Source organism: Xiphophorus couchianus, chromosome 16, assembly GCF_001444195.1.
Source record: "Xiphophorus couchianus chromosome 16, X_couchianus-1.0, whole genome shotgun sequence".
In the NCBI taxonomy this organism is placed as follows: Eukaryota; Metazoa; Chordata; class Actinopteri; order Cyprinodontiformes; family Poeciliidae; genus Xiphophorus; species Xiphophorus couchianus.
Window position 1 is genome coordinate 14,301,025 of NC_040243.1, and position 14,570 is coordinate 14,315,594.

At 36.6% G+C, this 14,570-nt stretch overlaps 1 protein-coding gene and 2 long non-coding RNA genes across 7 annotated transcripts in view; 1 reads left to right on the forward strand and 2 right to left on the reverse strand.

Annotated features, from left to right (window-relative positions):
- The window catches only part of LOC114159742 (septin-9-like), a 93,569-nt gene that overhangs the window by 34,321 nt on the left and 44,678 nt on the right, over positions 1-14,570 (forward strand). For 3 of the 4 annotated variants that reach the window (XM_028041847.1, XM_028041851.1, XM_028041848.1), the window contains one exon: positions 1,225-1,980. In XM_028041847.1, the coding sequence (XP_027897648.1) occupies positions 1,225-1,980 (756 nt within the window). Of the gene's footprint in view, positions 1-513; positions 563-1,224; positions 1,981-14,570 lie in introns of those variants that run through there. The other variant, XM_028041849.1, reaches the window with a different exon arrangement.
- On the reverse strand, positions 7,189-10,355 carry LOC114159744 (uncharacterized). The gene is made up of 2 exons (XR_003598654.1): positions 8,896-10,355; positions 7,189-8,255 (listed from the first exon to the last, which is right to left on the reverse strand). It is a non-coding gene; the product is annotated as an uncharacterized LOC114159744 (long non-coding RNA).
- On the reverse strand, positions 11,052-14,567 carry LOC114159746 (uncharacterized). 2 transcript variants are annotated; one of them, XR_003598657.1, is made up of 3 exons: positions 14,520-14,567; positions 11,974-12,084; positions 11,052-11,128 (listed from the first exon to the last, which is right to left on the reverse strand). It is a non-coding gene; the product is annotated as an uncharacterized LOC114159746 (long non-coding RNA). The 2 variants fall into 2 exon arrangements; XR_003598656.1 differs by lacking the exon at positions 14,520-14,567 and having other exon boundaries at positions 11,974-13,982.

Here is a 14,570-nt window from a genome sequence, read left to right on the forward strand (position 1 = left end):
AGCAAAATGTATAAATAGTAGATGCTCAAGAAAATAATTCAGAGACCTATCAAAGTAGATTTCTCTCTGTCACTGTCATGCAGGCGACTACACTGTAAGGGATGTAGTGGAAACAACTAAAAAACTTTTAAAAGTTAAGTGGATCTAAATTTGTGAAATGTGTTTATATTGTGGTTTAAAAAGTGGGACAGTTTTAAGTACAATTCTAAATAACGTAAGTTACCCCATAATTTCAAGTTTTTATATTATAATCAGTTTCAAAAGTAAACTTGTATTTTCAGTCTGAGGCGAGAAAAACATGAAACCAAGTTTTTGACTTTGACGTGATTCACCGAGAGTCTCGCGAGAAGCGGTTAGTCCAGATGTCCACAGGTGTGTGAGAGTCCGGAGCTTGGTAACGGGAAGGAACTGATGTTTGTCGGCGTTTTTAAGTTAGCTTTTAGCACATAATATATTCAGGTGCAGCTCTTTGACGGTAGTAAATACATCTTTTTACTCGAGTGAGTGTGGATTTAGGGTATTAGCGACATGCTGAAGAGTTTCGTGAAGCGTGTCAAGTCAGGTGAGACTTTAAATAATGACTTATTGCCAGATAGCATAGCATACGCTTAACAATTGCTGTCCTCAAGCAACCTGTTTGTAAATTATTGTACTACCTATGGCAGGTAGCTTGCGTATTTTGTTCATAATCCCCAAGCGAATTTATTTTATTTTCTAAGATTTTTTAAACATTTTTTGCCGTATGTATTCCATTGATATTGTTTCTGAAAATCTGCCGCCGCTTTATATCATTACCAGGTTGCTCAGTGTCATAAAATAAAAATCACTTCTTTGTGAATGTTTTTTTCGCGTAAAATATTACTATTTAAATGCCTAATGATTAATAGTTGTAGAAATTGTAGAATTTGGCTAGAAATGGGCTGCTTCAAGGTCCCATATCCAAGGAAGTATGGAAAGAGAGTGTGTGGAAAAATAAATGTATTTACAGACTTTATTACCTGACCTGTTACCAAATGTGGTAACAGGACAGGTACCACATTATGATAATGTGGTGAAACTTATTCTTATCTGAATAAGATTTTTCTTTAAACTTATTCAGGGGAAATCATTAATTAACCTAAGTTTAAGTCTGGAGAAGTGAGGGATTTTTATATGAAAAATATGCAGGAAACCACAGTTCTCTTCTTTTATTAATGTCTAACCCCTAGTATTTGTGTCTTGCAGCTCTGAAACGGTCGTTTGAGGTGGAGGACACAGATACAACCACGCACCCTTCACCTCTGTCTCGCCGAACCACCAACCCCCTCCGTTCTTCAACATCCTCCACATCCAGCCAAAGGAGCTACGACTTGAGTTCACGCAACTCTGACTATTCCTCCTCCTCCAGATCCACTGCATCCGAGTCCTCAAACCTACGATCCCCAAAGACCGGGATGAGGCGCATTGAGCTATCAGGGCGAAACCCTGATGCAGCTGCTTCCCGCCGGGCAGAGATTTCCATCGAGGTCTCCTCCAAACAGATCGACAGCTCGCCCAGTGCCGGCATCGCTCGCTTCGGCCTCAAGCGGCCAGAGGTGAGCCTGAGCAGTCGGAGCAATGCCCTAGACAGCACCTCAAACTCCATCTCCAGCATTACAAACCGACGAGCGGAGCTCAGCATGACTCGGCCTCAGGAGCCCCCTGCACCTCCCAGGAGGGCGGATAGCCAGCTGTCGTCCACACCAGTCTCTAGGATCCCTGAGCTAACCCAGAGAAGAGCAGAGCCCCCTTCTCCCAACCTGAGCTTAGTTGACGGCATCTCCAGAAGACCAGAGATTCCTGTCTTCAGACAACTGGAGAACTCTGCGACAGGCAGCCCTGTAGAGAACAACAACCACCCACCACCTGCACCCGTCACCCTACTGCCAACCCTGTCAGAGCCACGGGTGGAGAAGGTGCAGTCACCTGTCGCGGAGCAACCCACAACACGACCAACAGACAGTGAGTAAACTCAATCCACTCCATTTGCTTAAAAAAAAAAAGAAGCTTTCTTTGTTGTTGTTGAACATGTTTGTATTCACTTTTCAACAAGTTGCTCCATTCTGGAACAAAAACTTGCAACAGTAGTGAATCATCTCAACTTTGACACTGACTTTTCCTGTTTATGGGATTTTATTACACAATCGCATGTTTGAAATAAGTAACAATGCCTTAAGATTACTGCTGTTTTTTTGTGTAGTGTCATCTTAGCATATGAAAAAGGAAGATGAATCTGTGAAGTAATGACAGGGTCAAAAAAAATCAGACATAACTCTGAACCCATGTGCTTGTCCACTTATGCCGTCTGCAAATGTAGGTCAGTGGGGTTGGTGATGAGAAAAACAGGGCTGGAAAGAAAAGAACTGCAACTCTAAGAGACAAAAAATGTACAAAGCAAATTTTCAGTTAATAGTCGCATTTAATTTAAAACCACTTTTTATTAGCTTATTGTCCTCGCTCTTCATTTCAGAAGTTATTTATATATTTTTTGCTAAGATTAGTTTTATTTGTGAAAGTACTGTTGCTTTAGGAAATTTATTTGCTCACTACTTGCACTACTTTTTAAAAAATAATAAAATAAAATGTGAAATGTTTTTTTTCTTCTGAAAAACAACTAGAAACACATACTTTAAGTAGAACATTTTCAAAATGAGTTATTTTGAGTGATGTTTTTTTTCTCCCAAGTGTTATTCAGTGGTCAGCAACTCTCGTCTTCGACCGCCACTATCCTCCCACTTTTAGACTCGTAGACGGATCTCTGCTCCAACACACTTGAATCAAAAGGCTGAATTACTAGTAAGACACCTAGTAGGTCTTAGCACCTACTAGTATCTTTTGCTGGTTTATCAATATTTGGTCTGTTTTAACTCAACACTTTCTATCAATATTCATATCCCACATAGATTAATTGAAACTAATTTCTAAGTCTAACCAATAAAGTCCCAGAAAGATACAAAAATGTTGTTGATGATGTTACAAATTCTGGAAAAGATTAAGGAGTATTTAGGAGGAGTGTTTAGGAGTATACAGAAAGTTAAGATATCTCATCCTCAAGTCAGTTATCTTCATGCTGCAGACTTTGTTTTTGTTTTCCATTTTAAATGTTTTGTTAATCTGCAATTGCTTTAACTGAAGTATACATGTATTTTATGTGTTTACTTGTGCAATTACAAGTAATATATGAGCAACACATTTTTATTTCTTTATCATTGTGGCGTTTTTTGTGATTTAAAACGGCTAATGTTTTCTCTGCTGTTTGTTTTGCTGTTCTCTCTGGAGACAGCTGTGCTCATATGTTGCCTCCTCTCGTTAAGTAGTATCCACTTGTGGGCGGCAGGGAGGTGTAACTTTCCAAATCTGGAGGTCATAAAAAAATTGTACTCTAAAATAGACTCCAACTTGCACTTTCTACATGTCTGTGTTGGCTGGTTCTTTTTCTTTCTGTGCTACACAGACATAAAATGTTCATTATTTCTATCGGTTCCCCTACTTTTCTTGAGTTTTGTAAGTTTTTCAGATGAATTAGCAAGCACGTGGGCATTCTGAATGTATGTAGCATGGCCTTGGGTAAGTAAAACGGAAGTCAGCAGGGAAAAGGGAGAGGATTACAGCTCCCATTACTGCCACTTTTGGCTCGGATTACCACCTTCCTGCTCAGCTGAACCTGTGGAGAGAGGCCCTGTGAGGAAGAGGCCAGGGAAGAAGGAAGAGACATTAAAACACAAGGTTTATTAGGCAGAAGGGATGAGAGGAAAAGAGATTTAGAGTACTTGAAAGCCTCTGAGAAGAAACTAGAAAGTGAGATTTCTTGTCGCTTGTTTTTTGTGAGATAGCAAAACAAACTAATTAACTTTAACTCATTTGGGAATAAATCTGAACAGAACATACTGTTACATCAGCACGCCCAATAATCTCCCAAGTATTTGTTTTGCTTTTATTATTTGGGACATTTAGGGCTTTAAATTGGAAATGTTTTTATTTATTTCTTCTTCACCTCAACATCCGGCTGGATGTTGGTGGCTTGTTTCTGTGTGGTCCAGGGAATATTTGTGTAAGGGCGTGTGTGATCTACAGCCAGGTTATAACAGCTTTTAAACCTCTTGTGCGTCTTTGCTCATGTGCATACACATGAGCTCTGGGTCGAGGTCTAAGAATGCCTTGCCCAAGGGAATAGTGACTAATGAAAAGGCTAAGTGATGTGCCTCTCTTTTCTTTGTGTGGTGAATGTGGAAGAGGCACAAGGTGCTGTAATGACACGCTTTGCTTCGGTTGATTGGTTGACTGTAACCATAAGCAGCTGGATTGAGCCTCGGAGTGCATCTGCAGGATATGATCTCATGTTTACACACAGAAAAACACACACATTCATTGTGGATATAGCTCTTCTTAGTTTCCTGTCTTTTCACTTGAACTCTGATTTATTCAATTGTGGCTGCTGTTATATATTTTCGACCAAGCATACTGTTTGCTGAGAGATCTTGTTTTTGTATGTCTATATTTACTTTCATGTCACACAGTCCGTCCCCATCAATTTGCTTTACCAAAAATAAGCTGTATAGCTGATTTCCTTAGAGCATCTTCTCACTGTGGTAAACTTTGTAGTTTCATCTTTGTATTTAAAAATATAGTTATGTCATAATAAAAGGCTCACAAAGCAGACCGCAGCAGAGTAGCAGCCCTGATGGAAACGACCTTTGTAACCTTATACAAGTGATTTTATGTGCAAATACTGTTAAGACAAAAGTATGATTGGTGGGGATGTTAGTCATTTTGTACTTTAGCCAAGTTTATAATTATGTAGTTTTGATCCTTTTCTGTCCATATGTATTTGGTACATGTGTAGATCTGGATTTCTGGAAAAATAAAGGGGCTTTTACATTCATTTATACTTAGATGATGATTTATATTAGATTTGGCACATTACAACTCCAATTTTTTGACCAACTTGGGTATTTTGATGTGTTGAGTAACTGATAAGTACACATTTATTTAAATATGGCTTCACTTAAAGCTGCAGTGGTAAGTTTTATAACTATGTTTTTTTTTTTTGTTAAAACTGTCACTATATCCTGACACTATAATATGAGACGGATAATCTGTGGGAAATAAGTTGCTCCTCTGCCTCCTCCCTGTGGTCCTACTGCCATCTTACATTCAGGGCATTTAACTACAACAGTGCTTATGTACTTGAGCATAAAGTAGTGTTACGTTGCAAAATGGAAGAAGAAGGTACAAAGTGAGGGTCTGAATTTACAAAGGAGTGAATTGATCCAGTGCTGATAACTGATATTTAGCAACTACTTACTAATTCATTGTCCTGGACAAGTAGAAATTAATGTGAAACATAAATAAGAGCAAACAAAATTAAAATAAATCTTTACTGGCTAAATAACAATATTTAAAGGCTGAATAGCCATGAAAACCTTTCCAGGTAAAAAGTATTATGTCTGATAAAACATGGACATCCATTCTTAGACATACTATTCCTCCTTTCCTCTGTATTCAGAGACTAGTGTTAATATCTAACTAGCACAGACATACTGCAGCATAAGGGCTGCACTCTTATCTTTTGTTGGCTGTATTTGTGCTTATTTATTGGCTTTCACAAAATAATTTCTCTTGGGAAAAGCTCATGATGGCACAACACCACAGAGCGTTGCATTCAAAGCAATCAATTCAGAAAGCATACTTTGGAAGTCTATTAATTGGTTTGAAATGTTTGCAAAGGTGAACTAGATAAGCTAATTACTGCCATATATCATTACTATTACATTACACTCAGCTAAACACAATGGAAAGAGATGCAATTGACGTTCTAGTCTACAACTTTTTTGTGGATTACTAGGTTATGAAATTATACTAATACATTTGCATGTTTACTTGGATGCATGAAAGAAGGTTTTTTGTTTTTACCTTTTCATCTGCTGCCTCACTCTTAGATTGACACAAATTTTTCATAACTGTGTGCTTCCCCTGGAACCTGCAAGACTAGACTGGTTTGTTTGTACCGAGTCTTTGTTTTTTTTCTTCTCTCCAGTGCATGCTGTTACTTCACTACTTGTGACTAAGCCCTTTGTGTTTTTTTCTGGAGTGATAAACAAATAAGAATGATGTTGCCAATATTAAGAATAATTTAATGGATGCACTGTAGACGCACGCAATTTTTTGATGAAATCTCTACCCACTTTTTAACCAGGCCAGAACTTAGAACCTTGTTAATGTTGCAACTTTGATATTGTCTATTTTCCTCAGATATTACAAATTAAATTAGTGAAAAAAAGGTCAGTCCACACGGGGATTGTGGATTGAACTCTCATTTGGGGGATTTTCTCACATGCAGCAGTGGTTATCTGCATTTTATTGTGTTAAAACTAACTTCAATAATAATAAATGCAGGCAATTATCTTCGGATGATCGTTATAGTTTCTATAAACATAACTCAATATACTGTATGTTTCCTTTGTAAGTGATCTCAGTTTTAATTGAGTTTTTCTTTTTTCACATTTTTTCCAAACAAACATCAATATTAACTTGGCATCAGCACTTAGAGTGGTGTTCCTCCCCAATAAAATAAGCCTTTTCATCTCTGTTTTCTGCAGGCTGACCGCTTTTTATGACTCAATATCTTATGATCCGTCTTATGCTAGTCTGCTGAGTGCCACTCTTGTTTCTCTGGGTTGGAAAAACTGTATTTTTGTTTTTCACTTAAACATAAAGACCTTTTTGTCAGGCGTTTTTGAGCGCTGGCTACAAACAAGAACTTGGATGCATGGAAAGTGTGGTAGCTTTTCCCACACTTTTGGGACAAAAATGTTTTGAGGTTTTTAAAGCATAACTTTTTAAAAACCTTGACACTGATACCATTAATTTGCTTACAATTACTTAAAAGACAAGGTAAACATCTGTGGTTTATTAGATGACATGAATCATCTGCACAGTGTCTGCATATAATATCACAACAATAACTTTAAGATTCTTGTCGCGCTTCAATGAACCTTGAATTGGTTAATATGATAGATGTTAAGTCTCTTGCCGTGGAGTGGCTTACTTGCTCAATATTTGGAAAAATAGACTACTCAATTAAGTAAGTAGAATATTTATGCAGTCATAGCACTAAAGAATGATGTATGTTATAAATAATTGTGAAGTTAATATAAAATATAGAAGTCATTAAAGTGGAGACGCAATTTTATTTAGCTGCTGTTTTAAATAGACATTTACTGGTTTAATGCATGCTGTCTGAATGCAAATTATTGCTTGATACAAGGCAGATGTGTGCTTTCATATATACAGTAAAAACAGTCTTTACACACTTGAATCATATTTTTACAAAATGCACAAAATATTTGATCAAAACGTGTCACAAAAATTCTTTAGAAAAAAGGCGTTGTCATTATTACTATCAATAAGCACCACAGTTGCATGTTTCTTAAGATAATATGACATGTTCCCTTCCCACTTATTTCACATTGTTATTTGCGCCAATTACCAAAGTAAGACCCAAAAATGAACAAAATAATAAAAAGAGCACAAATTAAACAGTAAACATTTGCTATACAGTTGTCATCTTGCCTAACTGGGGTATACGGCATATCTATTTGCATGTCTTGCTTAGGTTGGTGAATTTCATGGGAGTAAGCATTTGAGGTGTTTCTAATCGGTCCAGTTTGGGAACCATCAGCAAGTTGTTGGATTTCATTAACAGAATGCTTCCTGAGTTGCCTCAAAAAGTTGGTGGTGATTCTGAATGTCTGTTCTGGATCATAGCTTGATCCCTGATTTTCATATTCATCATAATGCTGAGTGATGAAGACTTGGTCTATCTGTCTGCCGTTATTTACGCGAATTAGGATTCGAGCGCTGTTGCCGACAGTATTCCTCTGGGAATTTACTACATAAGATGGAAGTGATGCTGAAGTGGCTTGAAGAAAATTGCCAATTGTGTAGTAATGGTAGCCCCAAGGTGGAGATTCCAGGAGTCCCTCCTGATTTCTGTAATAATGGCAGCAAAAAGCACCTGAGTTTGGATCAAAGGTCAGCTGGATGATATTGTTGTAGTCGATGTCAACTTTGCAAGCAAACCAGTGAAGAAGTTCTAAGATGTTTGTGTCATCAAACTGGTGGCAGGTTTTCAGATCGTTGATTGAGTTCAGACTTCTCCGTGCAGCGTACACCGACGTCACAGTGAGGAGCAGAGCAGCACAGTAACTCACAATTTTTCTTGACATCTTCAATTCCTGTAAAGAAATTTTGGAGCTTTCATTGTTCATCTTTGCCATACACTGTTGTTTTAAGCGTTTAATACAGAAATAAATTAGATTTTTTTTCTTAGATTTGTTTGTGTTCATAATTTTAGAGCATACTAAAGCAGAGGCCCCTAACACTGGTCCTCGGGGCTCATGTTCTAGATGTTTCCCTGCTGCTTGGATGAAAAGTATCCAAACACACCTGGATAAATGGATGATAATCTGCTTCTGTAGCAATTGCAAACATTCATAAAAGGTAATGCTGTCATTTGACTCATCTCTGTTGGAGTGGAGAACAACTAAAACATGCAGGGCAGCGGGCCATGAGGACCCGAGTTGGGGAACACTGGACTAAAGAATAACTAAATTCACTTGAATTTCATGAGAAAACTGAGAATTTCAGCCATCCATTTTCTATTTGGTATTTGAAATAATGCTTAAAGAAAAAAAAGTAGCACATCCTCGTCCATTTAAAATCAGGAAATAAATCAGAATTGTAACCCAAAATGTTTTGCCCTTTAAAATAATTGCATTACATACTCTTATGTACATGTTAAATGTTTCTCTAAATAAACCAAATTACGTTTAAGAGTAAATTTAAATCTTTTAAACAAAATAAAACAGAGCTTACCGGCAGCACAGATTGCTTTTTGGTCTTTAAAGCTGCGTCTGTGTGTGTTTGTGTGGGAGGGAGACAGGAGAGGAGGGAGTGTTCTCTCCATTTTCGTTTCCTGGTAAATGAAACTGAAAAGCAAACTCACCATTTTTGTGTCAGATCTATTAATTAAAATAAAATTTATGACAGTTGTTGACCTACAGGTATTTGTAAAAGTATTTGTTCTAGCTGAATGTCACATCTTGTCGTTTTAACTGGCACGCACAAACACTGCTTATAAAAGCCAAACTGATCTTGCTTCCTCTTACCTCATGAATCTACTCCAGCACTTGTCTTCCTACGCAGCCCATTGAATCAGCTGCTCTGCTTTTAGTTGTCCCAAAAAAAAAAACACATTTATTTCAACATTTTTGCAAAGAAAACATTTGCAAAACAGATTTTCTCTGTTTAGGTGAGGACTTTGACTGGTATCCAAAGAAATGCGCTCCATTTGTTTTTCCTTAAATCTGACCAGTTTCCCTGGTCAAAACAAAACATACGGTACATATTTTAATAAATCACATACATGGTTAGCTTTATTTCTTTGTATCCAGTTTACATTGGGAAGGGGAAAGCACATATCTCTTAACTAAACAAACACAGTTCCAATAATACACAATAACACACAACAATAGAGGCTTTTCACATCCATTTTCAATCTTTAATCTTTTTTTAAGGATTTTTTTTGTCCTAATGGCCTTTATTTGACAGTCAGTTGACAGGAAAGTGGATTATGAGAGAGGCGGAGGACGTACAGAAAAGAGTAACAGACTGGGACTCGAACCTGCGACAGCCGCATCGAGGACTGAGGCCTCCGTACATGGGTCACATGCTCTACGTTTTGCCACACTTTTCAATCTCAACAACTGTAACAACTATCACACATTAAAAATAATTGGCACATTGGATGTGCAAATAAACAAAAAATTCAATTCATTTTTAAGTAACAAAATAAACATGTAATAGACAAAAATGTAATAAGCATTTCTTTAGTGTGTGCTTATTCACTTACATCAGCTAAAAAAAAAAGGTAAATATAAAAAAATTCAAACATCAACATGCAGAAAGCTCGGCCCTTTCTGCTTGACATAACATGAACACAGTGTAGGTCTAACCTGTTTATTTATTTGATTAACCAATTAATAATTGGATAGCAAAATGTGCTGAAAAGATTTTTCTTTTTTTTTTTTACAGAATTTGAAGCTGGTGAAAATAAAATTGCCACTTCAGTTCTGGATACTCCAGATCGTCAAGCAAAAACAGATTTTTCACTTTAAATGCTAAAATGTACCTATTTTTGAAAAATTTTGGCTTAATTACTGCAGTGTGGCTGTTGTTTTTTTAAGCAGACGCCATGTTTAAGGGTTTGCATATTCCAGTTAGCGATTATTCAATTACTAAATTAGTTGACTATTTGAATAATCAAAATCAGATACATTGTATCAACCTTACTTTATTTACCTACATTGCCTAGGAAAATCAATAGCAAAATAAAAAATACTGCCAGGGCTGTACAAACTTTTCTAAGGACATCATCTTCATCAGTTGTTGTTGGGTTAGCTTGAGGGACATGGTTCTGATTAGAGAAGAAGAATTCTTGTGGCCGAGTAGATGTGCTTTCAAAGTTGCTTCTCTGGGAACCAGTGTGACCAATTAGGATTTCCGAAATGGACCGTCCTCTCAATTCTCGTAAAAGGTTGGTAGTGATCTGGTATGTGTGGTTTGGGTCATAACTGGTGCCATTATATACAGAAGTGCCACAATGCTGTGTGATGTAGACTTGTTGTATATTCCATCCCCTGTTGACTTCTGTGGCGCTAAATACGATCCGACCTCTGTTCCATCCAATGGTTCCAGTTCTGGCGTTTTGTACATGAGGAGGGAGCTGTGTTAACAAGTCTTTACGTATATTTCCAACTGTGTAGTATTTGTACCCAAAAGGAGGTGGATTCAACATCCCTTCGAAATTCCCGTAATGATGTGAACCATAATCAGATTCTGGTTCAAAGGTCAACCTCACGTTACCACGATTGTCAATACTGACTGTGTTGGCAAACCAGCAAAGCAGTTCTAAAATGTTAGTAGGCTGAGGAACACAACGTTTTATTTCACTGATGGAGTCGAGAGTTTTCTGTGCTGCTTGCGCCGAGGTGAGGGTTAGGAGCAGAGCTAGACAGAGACTTGGCATTTTTCTAGACATCTTCGGTTTCTGTGAAGAGATTTCAGATTTGTTATTGTTTAGCCATGGAGTGAATTATTTCTTCATTCCTGTGTCTTAGGATACACCCGGTAAATAACTTAAAGCACCACACCTTTGCATCTATAGGCACCAGACAGAAAAAAACTGTCTAAAACTGGTTTGGTCTGTTGTCCTTATTTTCTAAATGGAGAGTCTAGAATGAGTATTTGAGTCACTGAATTGCCTTTGTTAGAAAATATGTTAATTTTTTTTTACATTTCTACAGTAAGTACCGTAGTTCCCTTAGAATTTACCTAAATTTATTTCAGGGAAAAAAGTGAGTAGAATCCACTCAACCCCAGAATATAATGGATTTAATTTAAGTATGTTTTCCCTTGTGCTTTTTGCATTTACATGCTAGGTACTGATACAATATTTTGAATAATATGTAGACTTGTGCTAAGCCCACTGAATGAAACCTCTGAAGTAAATCTGAAATGTATTACCTTAAATAACAAAACAAATTATAAATATCTGCTAAATTCTATTTTATGCAAAAAAGACATTTTTGTGCACAAACGTATACTTATTGTATACTTCTAAGAAACAATAAGAGTGACAGTTATCTCTTATTATGGTCAATGTAAAATTTTTCTCACTAAGTTTAAAAATATTCCATTATCATCATAACAGAGATTTTTAAGAATTGAGATAAAGTCTAATGTGTGCAGTTATTATGAAATTTACTAGATTTAATAATACATTACCAGGAAAATAATTGCATCTTATAAGTTTTCATGTTTAGAATATTTGTATTTATGGGTTTGTTGCAGTAAGGACTAAATTTGTTTTACTGAGTAATTAAAGTAGCTTACCTGCAGACTGTGCTGCTGTGGTTGGCTTGATGCTCTCAAAGGCAACAGTGTTCTACGAAATATGACTGAAGGGATGAACCACAGAGTCTGTTACGGTGGGTGGGACCAATTCTCAAACCAAAAAAAATGAAAAATGTTATCTACAGAGGAAGCTACCACTTCCTGGAAAATGCAGCCCTACAGCTTTTATTTGTGAACCTGTTGCTCAAGGCTGTTGAAATTCAAAAGCTGAGCAAATGTATTCTTCATACGTTTCTCAGTTGGCGTGTCAGAATGCAAAGAATATTTAATAACTATCTAACGTGTTTGTTTGTTTGGTGTTCAGGTATGCTGTGTTTAGTTTGTGGCTAAAGAATCTTAAACATTTATAATCATTTGATGACAGCACATGAGAATTTTACAGATATTGTGCAAGTTCACCCTTCACAAGAACTAAATGAAAGTAAGATGGTGATGGCTAAAAAACGCTTCCCTCCGTCTCTGTCTTGAAAATCAAATATTGTTGCTATGTTTTCTAAAATACAGTGAGAGTTGAGTTTAAAATACAGCTCTACAACCTTTATATGTGCACCTTTTCTTATTAGTGTGATGTATGTTATAAAAAAACATGCACTGTAGTTGGGTTTAAATGCAAATTTATTGCTTGTGTTATGAGACTACGGTAACTAATCAGATCAATCGTGGCATAGTTTGAGTACTTGCAAAAAACATGTAAATATCTTTCTTATTTTTGTAATGTTCTCTGCCCCGGTCGAAGTCTGAAACAATCTCCATCCATCCATTTTTTGTTCACCCTTGTCCCTAATGGGGTCTGGAGGGCTGCTGGTGTCTATCTCCAGCTACGTTTCGGGCGAGAGGCGGGGTTCACCCTGGACAGGCCGCCAGTCTGTCGCAGCTGAAACAATCTGATTTGTGAATTCTTGTTTTGAAAAGAAGTGGCATATAAATATGAAGGAGGAAATGCATCAAAATGTTCCCCTGACGGTGTGAGTTGACAGTGGTCAATACACAGAGACCCTATTTTGTACCTGGAGTTGGGCATGAAACAATCAAAAAAAGCGAAGAAATATAGCTGGATTTAGCTTTTGACTTTTTTGTTTTATCTTTGGGGTTTATTATAGTTAATATATTAACTATATTACAGCTAAATAGTTGATGCCAAAATTTCCGATGAGTACCATTATTTTGTATTTTTGAATTAGAAATATATCGCATAAAATGTGAATCTTGTAAAAAAAGTAGGAGAATCAAAATTTTCCAAATGACTTTAGAATGGTACAAAAATGTTTAATCATATTGTGTCTGTTATTATTATGGTTCGTTTTACTTATCTCTGGTACCCTATAAAAACACAGAAAAAATTTCCGGGGAAACTTTTGCCAACTGCTAAATTTCAGGAAAAGAAAATTGTAGAAACTTTCATGTGAAACTTAGGCAACTGCAGAAGTACTTTTACTTCTGCATTTACTTTGCAAAGTTGTGCGAGACAGTACTTGAATGTGCTGTAAAGCTGGATATATTAGTTTGTATTCTACATTCTTAACACATTTTTGGCTCACACCATGCAGGTTTCAGTTGTGTTAAATAGAACATGGTCATGGATACACTACGCTTGTCATAAAATACCTCTTATATCAGATGTACAGTTTATATGGACCTTCTTGCTGTCAGTTATTTTCTAGGAACATTTTGTCCTTTGTGTTTTTGTTTCACGTTTATTTTATTCAAGTAAGACATTAAACAAAAAGCTGATCATGCGATTATCTAAATTTTTTAATTAATTTATCAGTGTTTCCTGTTTTTAAGGTGGTTTGTTTCCATTTGGAAACAAAGTTGTTATATTTTTAATAGTCTCTCTAATCCAGGTGGTGTTCCAACCAGTATTACTCTTCTGGGAAATTACCGCAGAAGGTAAACTTGTTCAGTGGCTTAATTAGTCTTGCCTTACAGGTTGTATCTCAGTACCTTAATTAAGTTCAGTTAAATAGTGACCTGAACTTCCAGGTCACTATTAAACTGAACTCCCAGGTAAAGCGACCTGGGAGTTCACTATGACCTCCCAGCTTGCTCCCAGCTCGCTTTACACATACAGTATGTCTAGTGCAGTGGTTCTTAACCTTTTTTGAGGTACCAAACCCATCAGTTTCATATGCGCAGTCACTGAACCCTTCTTCAGTGATAAATAAAATACTTTTTTTTTTCCAAATTCAAGACATAGGTATATGTTTTTTTGCTGGTGCACAAAATGAGTCGTGCATGAACGTCACCTTTGCTCAAAGAACAAAACCATGAACTCACAGCAAGTTACAGTATTACTTTATTCTGGCCCCCCAAAAATATTTCGGCCCCATAAAAGAATTTCAGCCCCCAAAAATATTTTTTTTACTATTTTACTAATTAAAAATAAATTTGGATTTTTTTCAAAAAATTAACATTTTTTTTAATAACTTGATTGTTTTTATTTTAAATTTAATTTGTTTTTTGTTGTTTTGAATCCACAAAATACTTTTTTGGGGCAAGAAAAAAGTATTGCACAAATGACATACCTGCAAATCAGTGTGACTTCTGCTGTTGTTTTTGGGAGACCAGTTCAGAGA